The sequence below is a fragment of the Plutella xylostella genome, chromosome 26 (genome assembly GCF_932276165.1).
Source record: "Plutella xylostella chromosome 26, ilPluXylo3.1, whole genome shotgun sequence".
NCBI lineage: Eukaryota > Metazoa > Arthropoda > Insecta > Lepidoptera > Plutellidae > Plutella > Plutella xylostella.
Genome location: NC_064006.1, coordinates 5,416,829 through 5,435,478, shown reverse-complemented (window position 1 = coordinate 5,435,478; position 18,650 = coordinate 5,416,829). Strand labels below are relative to the sequence as shown.

The following is an 18,650-nucleotide window of genomic DNA, read 5'->3' as shown; positions in this document are numbered from 1 at the left end:
ATAAAAAGTTGTCACGCCTTGCAACTTTTGTCAGAGAATAAAGGACTCTCACAGTAAATCTTAGTTCGCTAAACAACAAGAAACTTTGAGACGTCGCTTTAATTGAAAATTTTAATGACACAAACTTACTTTCAACTAACAAATTGATACTAAACGACAAGCAGCTTGCGCTATCGGAGCGCGCGTTTTTACATCAATCCAAAATGGCGGACGAAGAAGCCATTTTGCGTTCGAAATTTTAATTGGACCGATAAAGGGCTCGTTTTCGCAGAACCTCCATGGCTACGCGGTCACCGGGGCGCGCGCAAAAACGTTATCTGGCGGCGATTAACATTCCGTTCGGAAATCAAACAAATAGGTGCGTTTTTGTTGAAAACCACGCCTGTCGAGTGACTGACGCGGACACCTTTTTAATCGTGCCACCAAGATGGCTGCCGAGACAAAAGCCTGTGCTAATTAATCGAGTCGGACGCGGAGGAATGTTTGCGCAAGGGCCGTGTTGGCTGAGCTACTTAGCATGAACTTTTAGAGGTTTGTTTAATTGTCATTGTGATATTTGGGGTCTAGTGGGAGATTAATGAACAAATGTTTGATGAAGATAGATTATTTTGAAGTAAGCTCTGGGATTTTGTTAAAATCCTATAATACTGATTGTTGTTTTATAATAATTATATAATTTATTACAGATCCATTTTGAGTTAGTATGCTTATGCTATGTTAGTAACCATTTAAAATTAAATATTAGGTACAACCACAAATAATGTATAAAATATAAATAAAACAAAACCAGCTACAATTAATTTTGTACGTAATTAAATCACAAACACAATAATTGACATAAGTTAAATAAGTAACTTGATAATATTGTAGACAAAATAGACATTACTCACATAAATATTTAAAATCTTAACTTCTCAGTTATAATAGTTTTACTTACGTATTATTAACCATTGGCTCCCATGGTTTTTTGATTATTAAACTAAATAACATTGTGACAAGTTACCTTCAACAAACATTCGTATATACTATACTTACACATGTTTACAGTTATAACTACCAAAACGTTATCCCAATAATCAAAACCAAACACACTAAAGACAATTTGTAACCTCTAATGAGTCTCACATTTCACCGTGTGGCTCATTAATCATAATGCCGTCATTTTTTTGGCGGCAAAAAAGTCCAGTAAAATGTCTGCTAATTGACGTTTTCCTAGTTAGGTACATTAGGGCAGTCGTTATGTGCGTTCAGAAATGCTACTCACGCTTACCCTGGCTCAGATTATGATTTATAAAAGTAATTTAATTTGAACATTTATTTTTGGAGCCATTTAAACATTAATGTTAGTATTATCGGTTATCTGATGTAGTAGATTAATTGGTGAGAATTTGGTTTACAACTAATGCTGAAATATGATGCACAATGTTACATAAATTAGAATATTAACTTGTTTATTAACATTTTAAAGCTGCCTTGAAATTATTGACTCAATTAGCAAACTGTCCCAAGCCGTTTGTATGTAATAGACGTAATTAATGAAATGACATAGCATGAAATCCAGGCCACATGTCGCAAAACACCCGGAAACTGTTGGAATGCAGTGCGCCAGCGCAAATGATCCGGCATTCTGGTAAACCGTCCAAATATAGGCGAAAAGGTCACAGGGAAATATGCCAAGAATCCTGCTTTATGATTTAGAGTCACATATTTGTAAAACGGCGGCGAAGGAAAAAGTTTTACGACAAAAACTATATTTATGGTTCCTGCTTAGAATTTCAGGTCTACATTTGCGGTAAGTGTCAAATTGGATTTATAATAACAGTACTTGAGTTAGATGTTTAAGTTCTATTAATTAACTCATCATGTTGTAATATAAAGCCAATGAAAATAAATGGTCATTAAAGCACCACGTTATTAATATTGTATGACATAATTAATAACGTTCCATTAATAAGTTGACTTCCTTATTCCTCTAATATGACAGACTAAACACCACTCAATCCCTCACCAAGGAGGCAAACATACCCATTTCAGAGAAGAATAACCGAACAAATATCAACTTTATTGCTAATACATTAAAACTCTATCTAGCGAGAGCATTTGATTGCGATAACCACACACTATCCTTCATTTTTCTTTTCACCCCTCATAATTAACTATGTTCCCTTTAGAATACTAAATACCTATTTAGTACCCACTATCAGTGTGGATAAAGACACAGATAGGATATCGAGAATGCGGGAAAAGGAGAGGTGTACCCCAGGGGTGAGTTCTGGGCCCCTTGCTTTTCACGGTTACACCAGGGACGTTTATAGATATTGCGAAGATGGCTGAGATGTCTAAACGACATAAGTGAATGTTTTTTCTCCAAATAGAGACGATATAATGTTTTTTTCTTCAAGTAAAGTGTGAAGCAATAAGTTTTTTTTCCGTTATTGCATTATTTCTCTAGGAATTTACATAGGGTTATGTTTATTATGTATTTGTGCGTATAGTTTATGTGTTTACTTATGTAATATTTAATTTTCAATTACAAAAAAAAATATAAAAAATTACAAAAAAAAATTGAATTAGGTACCTATCAGTATGTGATGGTAGAAAGAGAAATTGTTAAAATCTTCCTGATATTGAATTTATGATAAACAAACAATAAACCATTTCAAAATTATAGTCTCCCTGTCAACCGGCTTAAATCTGCGGGGCTAATTTGAAACGGATCCTGTTTACAGTAGATCCTGCTCGCAGCCATCAGCGACCCTCGGCAGACGAGCCGGCTCTAATCTCACAAAGAGAGCTGACTCGGAGAGCCGCTCAAAAGGATTTAACAAGCGGCATTCACCGCGCCTCATTATATTTTTATACTTTATACCTCTCTCTGGTGGCGTGCATAAAGTGCGCGATCAAAACGCGCGAACCCTTACAAAAGGTAATTATGTTTTGATTCCTACAAAAAATCGAGTATCACAAAGGCGACTAACGAGATAAGAGCGTGCTAAATCGCCCCCGTCCCCCTCTGCCCCCGCTCGGATCAATTCGGGCCCGAACGGTCGATTGGTGGAAAAGGACGGCTTCAGGGTGGGTGGAGCCTGCGGAGGCGCCGCCCCCGACCCGCACGAGGGCTCCGCGCGCGCCGCCGTCGCCAGTCCGCACCCGACCGCGCCCGCATGCGTACACGAGCCCACACGCGATACCACCAGTTCTGTGAACCGTGACCCACTGAAGTGCTAAATGGAACTGAAGGACTGTCAATGTTAAAGAAACAAAACTACGAAGAAAGAAAAGAAGTGAACATGGCGATAGAAAGTGTTTCGAGATACCCGAGCAGCCCGGCGGAAGCGACGGAGCCGCCGAAGCCCTCCCGCATCAGCTTCAGCGTGGCGTCCATCCTGGCCGACACCAAGGCCAACCGGTCTGACGAAGCCACTGTAGAAATGCTGAGGCACCACCGAATGATCCCCGAATCTCCTCTGAGGCAATCCCCGTCGGCGCAGCCTGAACTTCCCGGCGGCAAATCCTTATCACCTAGACCGTCGTCACAAACACCCCCTTTAAACCTTAATGCTTCGGCCAATGTTATGTCATCAGACGATGAATATGAAGATTCGGTCAATCAAGAAGATTCAATAGTTGATGTTGAAGATCTGCAGAATGGAGTACAAAGTGAAGATGAAGAGAGTGCATCAAGAGGCAACGATAAGGAGAGACTAGGACCGATACGGCCGACTCCTTTCAGCGCGCTAGCGGCGGCGGCGGCGGCGTACCATGGCCTGGGCTGGCCCGGCCCATCACCCGTCGTCCCTTCATTCGGCCCACTGTTCCAGTCGCATTTTCCAGGCCATATGTCAGGTATGAACAGTTCAAATTGTAAAAAATAACAAGAGCTAACAATCAGTTTTATCCACAAAAAGCGGGACTCTCCTGATTATAGCCTGCGTCGGGATGTCAAACAAAAGTTGCTGCCTGTCAGTTCTTACTGATGTCTGTAATTTATAGGTGAAACTTCCCTCTCACTGTCATAAGATCATCAATCACTTTATTTGCCTCTCGAAAAGTATCACTTTTGTTGTTTTTGATCTCTACGCAAAATTATCAACATCTTGGTGACTGGTATTTGTTTGAATTTTTTAACAAGGACATTATTATTATTATTTGAAATGGTTCATTTTCCAGTGGTTCATTTTTAATTTTCCAGTTAATCTTTGATGACGACACCTAAGATTTTTCCATTTAAAAAATCATTAAGGTATTTGTTATTTTTTTTATTAGCATTGCTGTTACTAATTAGGAATATACCTTTTGCATAGTAACATGCCTCATTTTAATATATTAAGTATTTTAGATTGATTGAAATAATTTCATTCGTCGAGTACTTTTACATTATTTATTAATTTTGCTGTAATTGAGAATTAAAATATCTGCCTCTAACCATACCATATATCTCAACCTTAACATTTTATTTTAATTTGTGCATTTTTAGATTTGTATTCCTTATGTTTGTAAAATTTTGTAAAGTAATATCAACTTGCTTTCTACTTCCGAATTCAAATAAGAATCAACGATATCCCGGTATTTCAAATCTTTTGAAGTCGAAGGATTCGCTTGATCTCCTTAACAAATCTTTAAAGCCCTTTAAACCGGTTTCTTAGAAAACACATTCAAACTGAATGGTCTGATGCTAAATAAAGGGGAAAACAATAAGCCATACATAAATAACGGATCTTGTCGAACTTGGGAAACAATACCCCTTGGATATTTCACAAAATGGCGCTCAACAAAATGGTCCATTTGCATAATTATGGTATTCTCTTGCTTCACCGTTTTCTTCTTTTCATTCCTATTGATATGTTTGAGTAAGTTTATATCTACTTCAATAGATAACTACATAGTGTTCTAATCTAAGCTATTTGGTTAATAAATAATTAACATTATGATTAATGATGGCCTACTCAAACCAGATTTGTTGTGTAAGTCAATACGTTAATCGTTATTAAATAAATATTTTTCTCTATCAAGAATTTCATATTGGATTCTAATTAAACGCTATTATATAATTATAATAATTGATGCTATTTGTAATGTTCCAAGAAATTTATTCAATAATTAATGAATCATTTACGTTTAATTGGGGAACTAACATTTATTTTTTGTTCGTAAGAAGGTATTACAATACAATGTAGCTTGCTACTTATACGTTGTTTGCGGTTGACTGAAGTTCGTTCGCTAATCGGATCAGGAAATCCTAAACGGTTTCGTTTTCGTTTAACCATAATACGTATCATTATTGTTGATGTTGTTGCAACAATACCCAGGTAATTAGTAGTTTTTAGCAGTTGCGTTGAGTTATTTTTTACTAAAGTTGGTTTCGTTAATTTTTGGTGCTGAACCGTTTGTTTCAGGCTATTGACACAGGTAGCTGACAATTGATGATTCAATGAATAATTAATTATGGAAAGCATAAAATCCTGCACTTTTTGTGGTGTTTCTCTATGACGCGTGCAATACATTTATGTAGAGCAATGTTCGTGTTTACAGTTGCTCCAAATTCAAATATAACAGGACATTAGGAGCTTTTATAAATGTAGCTATTAAACAATTTGCAAACAAAAAGTAATGCGCGCGCACCGCCGGCCCTTAATGAGCTCCCGTCACGAATGTCACGATTAGCGATATTAAAATTACTTTTTATATGAAAACGTTGGTCTCCGACTAATTTTCATGTTTTCAGGCTAATATAAAACCGTGAATTCCACTCTGACATGCCACGTTTTTCGCATAAAACGTCGCCGCAACTGTTTGTTTGGCGTTTTCCCGTGCTTGGTATTGGGATCGTTTAAGCCTCGTAAGCCTTGTTGCGTGCTCAGACTCCCACTGAAAATAAAAAGGTGAAACCAGTTTCTTATCGAGCGAGCACAATGGGTGCCCTCAGCCAACCAGAAGGAATCGCCACCTTCCCCGCAACACCAGCATTATGCTATAATAATCATTTCTTATTTGTTTACGACCCCGCATAATGGTCTATTATGAATGCTAAGCTACCTAGCTCCGTAAACGATTCGCGATTTTTGATTAGCAAAAATAATTAAAAGCGCTGTCATAAAATCTGCCTATTCAATACCGGGAAATTAAACAATACCGTTCTGATCGCACTATCCCAGTAGCTGTTTACGCTTCAATTTATTACTTTTAATAATGTATTAAACGTTTTAATTTCGCAGTTATTGCCGGCGTAATATTATTTGGATTGGCTGGTTTACATACCTGCCTGGCATTGATTAGGACAAGCTTTATATCGTAACGTTAATCTAGTGGCATTCGATTACCTATTGAACGCATTTATGCAGATGAGATTATCGATAATGCATTTGTGGGCCACATTTAGTTCGTAAACAGTGCGGAATATGAAATGATAATCGGAGCGCGCGTGGTATTTCACTGTGGGAGCGGGCACGATCGCCGTCGCCAATTACTAGCGGGTTGAATTTGTCGCTAGAACATTCTCGCAGCGGTGTCGCGAGCCACATAGATAATGCGGCGTAATGCGACTCTATAAATGCTCGGCGAGTGCAAACTCGTAGATAAATACGTCCTTATTAGTCTATCAGAATAACTGGAAAGGCTTATCGTTTCATGCGCGCTCGTTAGCGGTCGAAACCCGAAACCCTTATTACGCTGCTCCGCAAACTTCAAATAAACACCTTAGGGTGTTGTAATAAGAGACAAATCAATGTTGGGGCAGAACATGCAGAAGTCGGTCGGTAGTCGATGGATTCTTTTTTCGTCCGGTACTCGCACGATTGCCTCTCCTAATTGGCTCGGCAACTGTTTTAATTCATTTGGCGATAGTTTTACAAGTATTTTATTGACGAGTGGCTCCGCCCGGCGGCCGGCGGTGTAACGAACCGGGTAATCGATTCGATTGCGTGCAGCCAGCACGGCCGATCGCATCTGAGGACCGCGAATAAATTGCTTACTTACAATACTCGAGTTTTGAGCAAATATTTCATTAGCGGCCGCGTTTTATTGTTTGCGGCGTTCCGTGGCATAGCACGGCCATATTTGATTGCGAGCTTAAATTCCGAAGGGATCATTCCGTAGTTGGAAAATTGCTTTGCACAAATTGTAGCGCAATATGTGCGGTCTGGTACTGGATTATCAGCTGTGTGAACCCTTCCTTTTTGTGGTGGTTCGGAAGCGAGTCGGTGAGGCGTGGTAGCGCCATCTCTCGGTCGATGACAGAAGCTCATAAATCACGCGATAAGATCAAGGCGCTGATTACACGCGCGCTGTGCGTCGCCGCGCGCACATCCTGCGCCCGCGCCGCAAATTAGTAAAACGCCGAACAGTGCACGCGTATTTTTAGCCCTTCGCAGAAGTCAGTAAACGTTAACGATGCCTCGAACTGCCCAAGACAATCGGCAACTGAATACAGAGTAAACAGTTTCGAGTATTTAGCTAGATGGTTATGGCGTTATAAAATACAAAGAGTTTTCCGCGACGGCGCAGGGCGGGCGGGCGCGTAGTAAACACACTTACCTATGCGGGTTAATAACTATCAGTGCAGTTGGGACTTATTCAAATTACATTGTACTTACAAAGAATGGAACACACAAAATATTACATCGCAACATTTATGTAAAAACCATTATTGACAGATTTTAATTTCATTTCCGTCGGGGAAGTCTAAAAAATTTATTGAAGTTAATGTTTAGATGATAAGTATAAAAATCTGCTTGGCATACCCCAGGGTATAGATAAAGTGAATAAGTAAAATGTTCAGCGGCTGTAAAGGTCGTGCCACTCATGCCCCGTGCCTGTCCGATTAGAAACACACATAAAACTCGGGTGCATTTTGGCGAATTAATGCATTCTTTCACGAAATCCGACCGACAGCAGTTAAACTTTAATGTTGTTAATATTTGTGCAACCTTCATGTATACCGCTCTTAAACTTTGGACATAAACTTAATAATGTGTTAATAATAATACATGTAAGAAAAACAAAGAGCAGTCGAGTCGACTACGTTTGCAGAATTTGCAACGGGTAAAATCGACAGATTTTTTTTTACAGCCCTAAATGAATTAAGAAGATTAGGTACAACGTTTACCACTTTATCTTGAGTGCCAGAAATTGCAAATACACTCACAAGCTTTGCACTATTCAATGTAGGTACTTCTATATTGTTTCCGTTTATGAGTAACTAGCTGTTCCCGCGCGCTTCGCCTCGCCTTAAAAAGTTTTCCCGTGGGAATTCCGGGATAAAAAGTAGCCTATGTTCTTTCCCAGGGTCTATACCATATGTATACCAAATTTCATTCAAATCCGTTCAGTAGTTTTTGCGTGAAAGAGTAACAGACAGACAGACAGACAGACAGACAGACAGACACAGTTACTTTCGCATTTATAATATTAGTAAGGATTTATGGCGCTATGTCACTGGAACTTTTTCATTGCTCTGCCTGCCTGCCTGAATGGCGTGAGTGTTAGGTATAGTTGTTGCCCTAATAAACATTACCGTGATATAAAAGTCCAACCTATAAATCGCCATCCGAAGTTAAATTAAATATTCTAATCTTTTAATTAATAACGATATTCATAACTCCGGGTTCTGACACTAAATAATTTAATGTTTCTCATATTTATTATAGTGTGCCTAAAAGTTAATTAAAATAATCAACCGTGGTGGATCTGATAATTTGTCATCGATTTCGAATCGAGTTTCTTTGTTGTAAATTTGTTATTTAGGTCTTCTGGGAAGTGAGGTTATTAGATTGTCTTGTTGTGGTCACCATTTTGTGAATGGCCTGCCTAATAGGTTTTGCGGCAAGATTGGTATTCGTAAATTAAATGTAAAACATAAATTATGTTTTTTTCAAAATATATAAATTACCTTCGGGGAATATATCGGTAGCCTATTGACGCCTGCCGCAAGGAATAATGATCAGAGAGCATTTTCCCGGATTTTTAGTCTTAGGTGAAACTCCATGAAATTTTTACTTTGATATATACGATGATTTACCTATAACCCCCGACGGAAAAACTCATGTTTCATGAAAATCGGTTCAGCAGCTAAAACTTGCGACTTTTGTTGAATATCGGGGGTTTTTTTAACTTGGTTAAGTCATCACTTACTAGTTATTATTCTGTGGTTAGCTCCGCGGCGGCGGCGGCGGCGGCGTGTGGCCGCGTCCCGCTGCGCGCGCGCACCGCACTCACTGCGCCGCATTAACGTACTCATTTATTAATAACTACCATCCCGTACACCGGGGACTACCACGTAGACCGGTTCAAATGGTCCAGGGGGTCACTCTATGTGACGAAAAATGAAGATTCGGAGCGCTGCTGCGCGATCCACGACTCGTTGTATTAAACAGCTCTCTTTCCTTCGTTTTTCGTCAGTATAGAGTGACCCACCTGGTTATGCAGCCACTATACAGTAGTTGGTGTTTGAGCTAGAATAGGGACTTTACAACGCCATCGATGTTGTGTTAGAATGAGATTGAAAGAAAAATATTGAATCGTTAAGTTTTATAGATGTAGATTGTAGAGGCCAGTGATGGATAGTTTTTGCCTGCACAACGCTGAAAAAAATTATAGATATATATTTTTTAAATTCCAAACTGTAATCTTTACAATACTTAATACTGAAAAAATATGGAAGGTGTTTTAGGTATTTTTTAATACATGAATCATCTTGGCACAAACTGTACTGTGACTTTCTTTTTGAACAATATTAATGTTCCGAACTGGGCGTGTCTGAAAGTCAATTCTGACTTGAAACAAATGTTACACACATATGGATATAAATGGTTATAGATATCACTTATATGTTTGTTCAAAGAAACATATAACAGCTATATTATAAGCTGATTAATGTCTCTTGGCCATTGCCTTATGTTTGAAATAAATTATCTCGTTTAAGTTGTCCTTAATGGCTTTATTTCAGATGCTGTATTGAATTTTAATTCATAATATGTACTTAATTGATAATTACTATGTTAATAATGTTGATAGACACATTTGTTTGAAGTTCGCCGCTCGTTTAAAACATTTATCTAGTTAATTATCTAGATACTTATACATACATAATATATTTATGTTTATATCTGCGATTTTGAAAGCACCAATTTAAAATATAGCAATGGTAAAAACAAAACTGTGCCGGCTACTATGAATTTTAAAGAGAGATCTATAATTAATAATTACATACTATTAAGGCATCCAATACTAAAACAAGAAATGGTTTGATTATTGTAAATAAATTATGACGATTTTAATATGGTAGTCAATTAGTGGAACAGCAATATTAATTATTATGATCATTAGTAATGATTATAATACCGATTTTGGTAATAACTCTGATGAAATATAAATGGGATTTCAAAAGATTGTAGGTAATTATATTGATGTCGATTCTAAAGGCACTAATTCTTATTCTTTGTTTAAAATGTGTTTCTGTAAATAAATCTTTTTACTTTGAAAAAATGTATAGTTAGGCAGCACATTTTTTAAAAATCCCAATTCTATTCTATTCTATTCTAAATCGACGTCAGTATGTAACAAACTAAGTAGTTAAATTACGTAAATACTCAACTACCTAGGTCAGTCAGGCAGGCCGAATAAACGAACAATTGTGACAGGTATTTTCAAAGGTACATAAAAATTAAGGTATAATATCGTTCCATGATTTTGTAAGAACGTAAAACCCCTTCTTCATAACATTTACCATTTCCAAGATCTGCCTATTTAGATGAAAGACTTTAATGTGGGCGTCACAATAGCTACCAAAGCATGTAAAATCACTAGTTTACAAACTAAACTACCTGAATTCACTTTGTTTGCATATAAATCGAATATTATCAGCTTATCGGCGGCTTAAAAACTGTTCGTTAGACAATTTAGTCTTCGTTTATAGAAATTAGAACTGGGTTTAAGAATGTCGCTCGTTTTTATACTTCCGTGATGACAGCCATCCGTGGTTGATTATCATCTTGATCTTTGTTAGATGACGAAACCTCTATGATCTTATAGTATTTTTTGTGAGATTTTTTGGTTGAGCATTATAGTTCGAAAAGGAGGCAGATACCGTTGGCATTTTAGTAGGTATGATTGTAGATTGCTTAGAAGTAGTAGATACTAGGTAAGTATATAATATTTTTTGAACCAGTTCCTATTTTTTTTATAACCAAGATTTTATTTTGTTTTACGTAGAAAATGGATCATGGAAAGTGGTGATAGACAAACAAGCACGTTCTGGCAAACTTATAATACCTCTCGACAGTCCACTATTATATTTCCTTAGTAACTTTGTTGTAGCTAAACGGTCGCATCTGTACGGTTAGCAAAGGAGTCATGCTCCTAATTATAGAAGCATTCCCAATCAATTACCGTCAGCAACAAAAGAACTTAGACATCGCTATGTGAGCATCGCTTCATTGCAGTTTCCAGTAGCGTTAGCAAATAAAATCAATACAAGTTTTTATGAGGACTTCATTATACTTACTTCTTTAGGCCTGGTAATGATAATTGATTTTGGCGTATATTATCGTTCAGAATAGAAACACTACTAGATTTTTATTCATAGAGCAGAAAAGACTTTGAAATATTATGATAAAATATATTAAATTTTTATGTAAGTACCGACTAAGTATTTTAACAAAATCATTGTTTATAGAGGAATAATTGTTTCAATCTCAGTTGTGATAAGAGTCAAATCTTACTCAGACCTTATAATGATCACGATATAAATAAAATATCACTTGATTTCGGGAGTAGCCCCACTCCCGCTAGCTGGCCGGGCTCCAATGCACTAATGTCCCATTGAATGGTGCTATTAGTAAAATGAACTTTAAAGACATGTATAACATAACGTTGTCACTCTTCTCTTACGCCGTCTTAATAACTCATTTAAATGTAGGGCCAGGGAACGAGCGGGACCATGATATCATAAATAATTAAACATCTATATACATCTTTGTAGGTGTCTGTACAGTGTACACTTCTGTACATAGATCACAGTGCGAAAATAATAATTACAGTGTAATTATTCTGACAGTTCATTTAAGTGTGTTCCTTAGGGCAATATTTCAAAAATGTCTTCAAAAGCCATTATCCATGAACAATAACGACTTTATTACGGAGAGTTTAGTTAAATATATTTTCTGCAAAACTATAAACACAAAAATAACTTAGTAAGCATTATCTTGGAAACCAACTAATTTGTTGAGCTAATAACTTTTCAAATAGACTATTAAAAAGCAAGACATTTGGCAATAAAACTGTGATTTATGTATAGTGTCTTGGTCTTGTGCATTTGTGTTAAGAGCTTTGTGACATCATGAATCACTATACTAGCATTTACGGGTAGGTATGATTAGATAATGTAAGAATATATTATAATAATCTTCATATTATTGAAATCATATCCCACGGCATTATAATACGTCCATAGATTTCTTGGAACAAAAAAAAATATACAGATTCATTGGCTCCAAAAAACAGCGCTATAGATATAGACGAGTACTCCAAAAAACAGAATGCAATAATTACGTGTTTCCACATTTAATCTCGCGGTTTCCGCCTATTTAATGGCTTCTATTTAAGTGTAAACGATTTAGTTCCGTGATGAATGGCGTCGGAGCGCGGGCAGAAGTTTCGTTTGATCGCCAAATTGATGGTGCGGGTGTCTCCGCTAGGAATCCGCAGCTATCTGTTAATAGGAAAGGAAAACACGTCTTTTGTTATTATACATTCCCCATTTGATTTATGATCGACTTTGGAATGAAACCGCTAGCCCAGATTTATTGACGTGTGCTTTTTAAAAGTTGCAACGATCACCGGCATGTTACAGTCGGCTGTAATTATAAATGACCGCAATATTTCCCTTAAACGAGACGCCAAGAATGCCCGAGAGTCGTGTACGAACAACAAAAACGTCCATACATACTGAGCGTTTAAAATATTGGAATGAATGACATAGCACGCTGCGCACGATTAATGGTGGCCGCTCGCACAAAAAGCAAACACACTCATTAATATATCAACTGTCTTTTAGCAGCGCTAGGTACCGTCAGCAGCGACAAGCGACTGATGTAGTCGTTTAAAAACTACACTAAATTACCGCCGTATTACTGGAACCCTTTGACGCTAACATGGTAGGCAATAATGTCAAATGAAACATTAGAGTTTTCGAAAACACGTCGTTCATCTCTCGGCGCTCGCATCTGCACACGATATCTTCTGGAACAATTAAACGGGATACTGAAGCAGACAGCCCATTTAAGTATTTTTGTGAGAGTAATTCAACGGCTCCCGTAATTTCTGTTTTATTTTGGTCCCGCCGTCGGTGCTTCCTTTGACATCCGCTAAACACGACATTAATACACTTTAGTTTTTTTTCTTCGGCTGTCACATAATTTATATTTTTTGTTCGGTTCTTTGGTAGCCCATTAGCTATTAAGAAGCCGAGTGACACCGGGATTAATATGTTAGTCTGCGCAAGCGCCGCGTTCTTATCATTATTTACATTTGAAGCTATTTAAACACCGTTCTTATTACAAAATTTCTATAATCTTGTCCGAAATTCATAAATCCACGTCATATGATCGCCGCTATATTTCTGTTATCTTGCTTTGAAAATGAAGTAATAAGACTATGAATATGCTTTGTATAGAATCTCCTAATGTCTCAATGATGTTCCTAATTGGCTCCCCTGCTACTGTGGAGCTTCGCTTTTCGTCAATAAAACGTTTTATTGACTCTTTAAGAGCCGATCACACTGTGAAAACAACATTCAAAATTAATGACCCACTTTCAATACTAGATTTCTAACTAATTATTTTTAAATGGCTCTGTTACTTGGGGGTCCGCTTACAGCCACCGAAATACCGGGTCGAAACGACTCGATTAAACTCGGTATAAAGCGGCTTCAAAGTAAATATAAAAATTAAGGACAGGTTTCGAGAGGAACTTATTATTGTAATGATTCGAGTTAGTGTTATCAGCGGATCAGCGGGAAGCAGTGGGCGTCAATCAAACGACACTCGGACGAAACGGTTGCAATAAAAATCACCAATTTGCGTATTAATACGCTTGTTTTGTTGCCAAATAAGCGGAGAGTTACGTAGTCGAGATGTTATCGCGTGGATTGAGCGCTCTGCCGTCTTTTATTTTATCGTAGTTTTATTACAACTAACGGTGGAACTGGAATGCCGAAAGATTTTTTTCCGTCTCCGAATCCTTGTTATTGATTGTTATTAAAAACCATAATAATGTTGTCGGATATTTTTATTGGTTTCGGTTACACAGTTGGAGACTTGCTTGCGTGTTGTTGAGGTCGTCTTCATTTTCAACTCAACACCCGACCATCCAAAGTATGTAAGGTGACATTGTAATCGGCACAGCCAGTCACCTATAGCTTCCATTTCCCACGATTCTACGATAACCGTATCATCCATCTATCATGGTAGCCCTAATACTTCTTTCTTCAAAATTCCTTTCTAGTCCATATCACCTAACATATTATTATAGTGTCCCATTGCCATGATTCTACGATAATCTTGTCATTTCCATCTATCATTATATCATAATACTTTCCTTCATACTTAAAAAACCTTTCTATTCCATGCCACCTAACGTTCGTACCTATAGTATCCCATTGTCATTATTCTACATTAACCTTGTCATTTACATCTATCACGGTGTCTAGTGTCTACCACTTTCCTTCTCACTTCAAAATTCCTTTCTACTCCAAGCGACCTAACCTCCGTATTCCTTCCAATGTCTACCACTCTCCATCAAACTTCAAAACTCCCTTCTATTCCACGTCACCTAACCTCCTAATCTCCTTGTCAACAGAGAACGGCGAGCCGCCCAAGCTGAAGTGCCACCTGCGCAAGCACAAGCCGAACCGCAAGCCGCGCACACCCTTCACCGCGCAGCAACTCCGCTCCCTGGAGACCAAGTTCGTGGACAAGCAGTACCTGAGCATCGCGGAGCGGGCCGAGTTCTCGTCCTCGCTGGGGCTGTCTGAGACTCAGGTTTGTGGATTTTAATCTTGCTGTAGCTTTATTTTCTTGTTTATTCTCTATTTTCTATCGCGGGTCTATCCTACATCTACTACTACCTACTTATGTTTTTTTTGGGACCCAAATGATTTCGGTTTGTATTCTTTACAAAAAATATTATCTTCATCATTATACGTCATACCTATACATTTTGTGTCCTTATAGCTCAAATTTTTCTTCACCATGTATTAAAAGTATTATCCACACAGACTGCAAAAACAAATCTATCAATTTCTCCCTCAACACCAAAACCTCAACCACAATCTAACCCACCCTTTCTCCTGCAGGTAAAAATCTGGTTCCAAAACCGGCGAGCGAAAGCGAAGCGCGTCCAAGAGGCCGAGATAGAGAAGCTGAAGATGGCGCAGTTCTCGCGCCACCCCCACCACCTGTACCCCCATCCCTTGCAGCAGTACTTCCACCCCCACCCACTGATGGGGGGGAGGCCCATGCCTGGGATGGCGCTACACCCGCAGCACCTGCAGGCGATGGTGGCGCCCCCAGTCTCGGCTGGGTCGCCGTCACCGAGCGCAAGTAACAACCAGCAGTGAAGCTGGTGGCGGAAAAAGGAAACTTGGGTTTAGGAGTTTGAACCTGGCTGGTAAAGGAAAGTCGGGTTTACGAGTTTTTCGATTTCGGTGGAATGCCAGTAGTAGCGCTGGTGCACTATCGTCCGTTTGTTCGTGACCCAAAGGGTAGAGTTCTGATAGTTGTCAAATTCATGTGATTATGTTACTGTCACTTTGAGATCGCTATAATATGTGGTCGGTTGTTGCGAAATAAAATAACATCTGAATTCGAAATTGCTGATTGTATATACAAATGAATTATGACTGATGATTTCACTTGATAACGGTAAAGTTGGTATACAAGCTATGGTTTTAACCCACGAAAGCCATAAGTACTAAATTATTACTTCCAGTAGGACCTTGACTTGGAAGAAGAAAAAATTGTTTGATGTTGTAATAACTGTATAAATTAATTGTAAATACATTACATACTATAATTGCTATGATAAGTTAAATTAATATTTGTGCACGATTGAATACTGTATTCGTTATTAATTAAATGTAAACATAATTAAAACTATGTAAACCTATGATTATAAAGATTCTGAGCAGTTTTAGTTCCCAGTACAAATAATATTATATAAACTCTTCTTAAAACATAACAAAATTACCGATTATAATGTATCAAACCAAATTTTAATGTTAAAAAATTATGTACATAATAGGTATTTAAGTAATAAAGTAATGATTATGCTTAATATTAATATTAAAATAGAATTTAATAAAATCTGTACATTGTTATTTCTACTTCTGTAGTTGAAATATATTTCTTTCACCTTTATATTTTGGTTTTACTGAAAAATGCCACTCGTTACATTAAAGTTCAGTTAAGAAAACTTAGAAAGAGAAATGAGAGTTCTAACCCCCCCAACGCAACTTTGACAACTTTCCAATCGAACGAATCGCACCAAACGGATTGTCATAAATGTATTGAGAAACGGGGCGTCGGCGATGCAGATGAAGTGGACGCACTTGTGTGAATTTCAATACAAAAAGTACTTCAGTACCAGTACTTCAGAAGGCCATGCGTCCGTTACGTACGATGCTGAAAGGTCTTACGCCTACCTTATTAGAGCTTGTTTGTATGTGTCGATGAAATCTTATTTGATTAATAATTCTTGACCCTACGAGTCGGTGGGTTTTGTCTATTTATTTTATTTGTTGGTTACAAATAATAGTACACAATAAAAAATAGTTCTTGAACTACAGTTACGAAAACATAGGTTTTATTCTAATATGTGTACCAGTTATTTATCTATCTACAACTTATGCCAAAACTATTCTACACTAGTTATGTAGGGTAACGTAACGTACCTTGGGACGCTTGTACCTCGGGACATTGATTGTATTTTAAAAACCGGCTAAATTGGCACATTAAAATTCTACCCTAGACATAGTATTTTACTCGCTTGGCAAAACTAGTGAGTCTCGTGATCATACCAGCATCTAGTGTGTGGTGAAGACAGTATGAAGTTTTTTGGAGTCAAAAGTAGCTTTTGTATAGTTTTTTGTGTTGCTTTATCTCATTGAGGCATGCTCAAAATAAAGACATGGATGTCACGTATAACTTTTCAGTTATTTAATTTTATGACATGGCAATTATCTGAAAGATTCCTATTAATTAAAAATAAAAATATTTAAATTTTGGTTAAATATTGCTTTTTTGTACCTTGGGACACGATTAAATTTGTACCTTGGGACACTGTTTCCTATGCCTTTGTACTATGGAAAATGCAAACATCTAAATAACGCCTTATATCTCTGTTCTGATTAGTGCCAGAGTGAAACTAGACAGAAGAGAGATGCAGTAAATAAATAAGAACAGAGATATAAGGCGTTATATAGAAGTTTGCATTTTCCATAGTACAAAGCTATAGGAAACAGTGTCCCAAGGTACAAACGTGTAACGTACCTTGGGTCAAAACAAGCATTTTTACTTTTATCTTAATTTAATAAAATCTGGCCACAATAAAGCTTAAGCACAAATAATACTAGTGATAATAGATTATATATCCCACCGAATAAAGAAAATTTCACATTAATATCTTATTCGTACGCTGCGATAGCTTCATTCAAAGTTGGGGTAGTCGAAAATGTCCCTAGGTACGTTACGTTACCCTACTATATTTCTTTGTATTGCTGAAGTATTACGACATATTTTCATCACTGTTTTTTTCACTTTACATAAGAAGCCAATACGTATAATAACATAAAAATAATCAAAACAATACGATACATGACCAGGATATATCTCAGCTCTATCAGATGGAGTGTTGAGCTAATTCCAATAATATTCATTAAAGTTAATTGTTGGGTGCGGGTCAGACGCGATTGCCCCTGGGTCAGTCGCTGACGCACATTGACAGTGGTGACTAGAGATACAGGGTGATGCTATAAATATAGCATATAATATAATACTACTTTATTGATTTAACAGAACACAATGGAGGAATGACTTAAATAATAAATGAGGAAGGTGTACAAATGTCATAGTAAACATTCACAGTTTTACATTTACAATAAATACCTACCTACATAAACAGATGGACGGGGTTAGGTTATAGTGTTCACTCGGTAATAGTTCGTAGGGAGACAAGAAAATTGGGAGTGAGATAGAGGTCCGTCCATAAGTAACATCTAACAACGTGGACTACATAGGGTGTAAGCATAGTCTATGGTGTAAGTAATTTTCATGGTTTTTACATGTTTTGTAAAGAAATCTGGTAATTTATCGAACATTGCCATACCTAAATAAATAGGTAAGTACCCATCCTACATTAAGGGAAAATTAACGTAAATGCTACATAAAATAAGTAATCTACTTGTTATATAGCCTAATCTACATATTTAAAGCCAGATCTTATAAATTTAACTTTAATGCTATTCAAATTGTAAAACAAACATCCTTTACGTGCACTGAAGCAATTTTACCAAATAACCGATGACATTGTGTATTCAAAAGTATAATTTTAATTTATCATTTATCACATAAATTATGACAACAATTTACCTACATCGA

At 37.3% G+C, this 18,650-nt stretch overlaps 1 protein-coding gene across 1 annotated transcript; it reads left to right on the top strand.

The window, feature by feature from the left end:
* Positions 1 to 3,130: 3,130 nt before the first annotated feature.
* LOC105383434 (muscle segmentation homeobox) lies at positions 3,131 to 16,390 on the top strand. The gene is made up of 3 exons (XM_011553482.3): positions 3,131 to 3,846; positions 14,854 to 15,035; positions 15,350 to 16,390. Exons 1-3 carry the CDS (start codon positions 3,249 to 3,251, stop codon positions 15,611 to 15,613), a joined length of 1,044 nt encoding a protein of 347 aa, XP_011551784.1. The 5' UTR covers positions 3,131 to 3,248; the 3' UTR covers positions 15,614 to 16,390.
* The last annotated feature ends 2,260 nt before the right edge of the window (positions 16,391 to 18,650 follow it).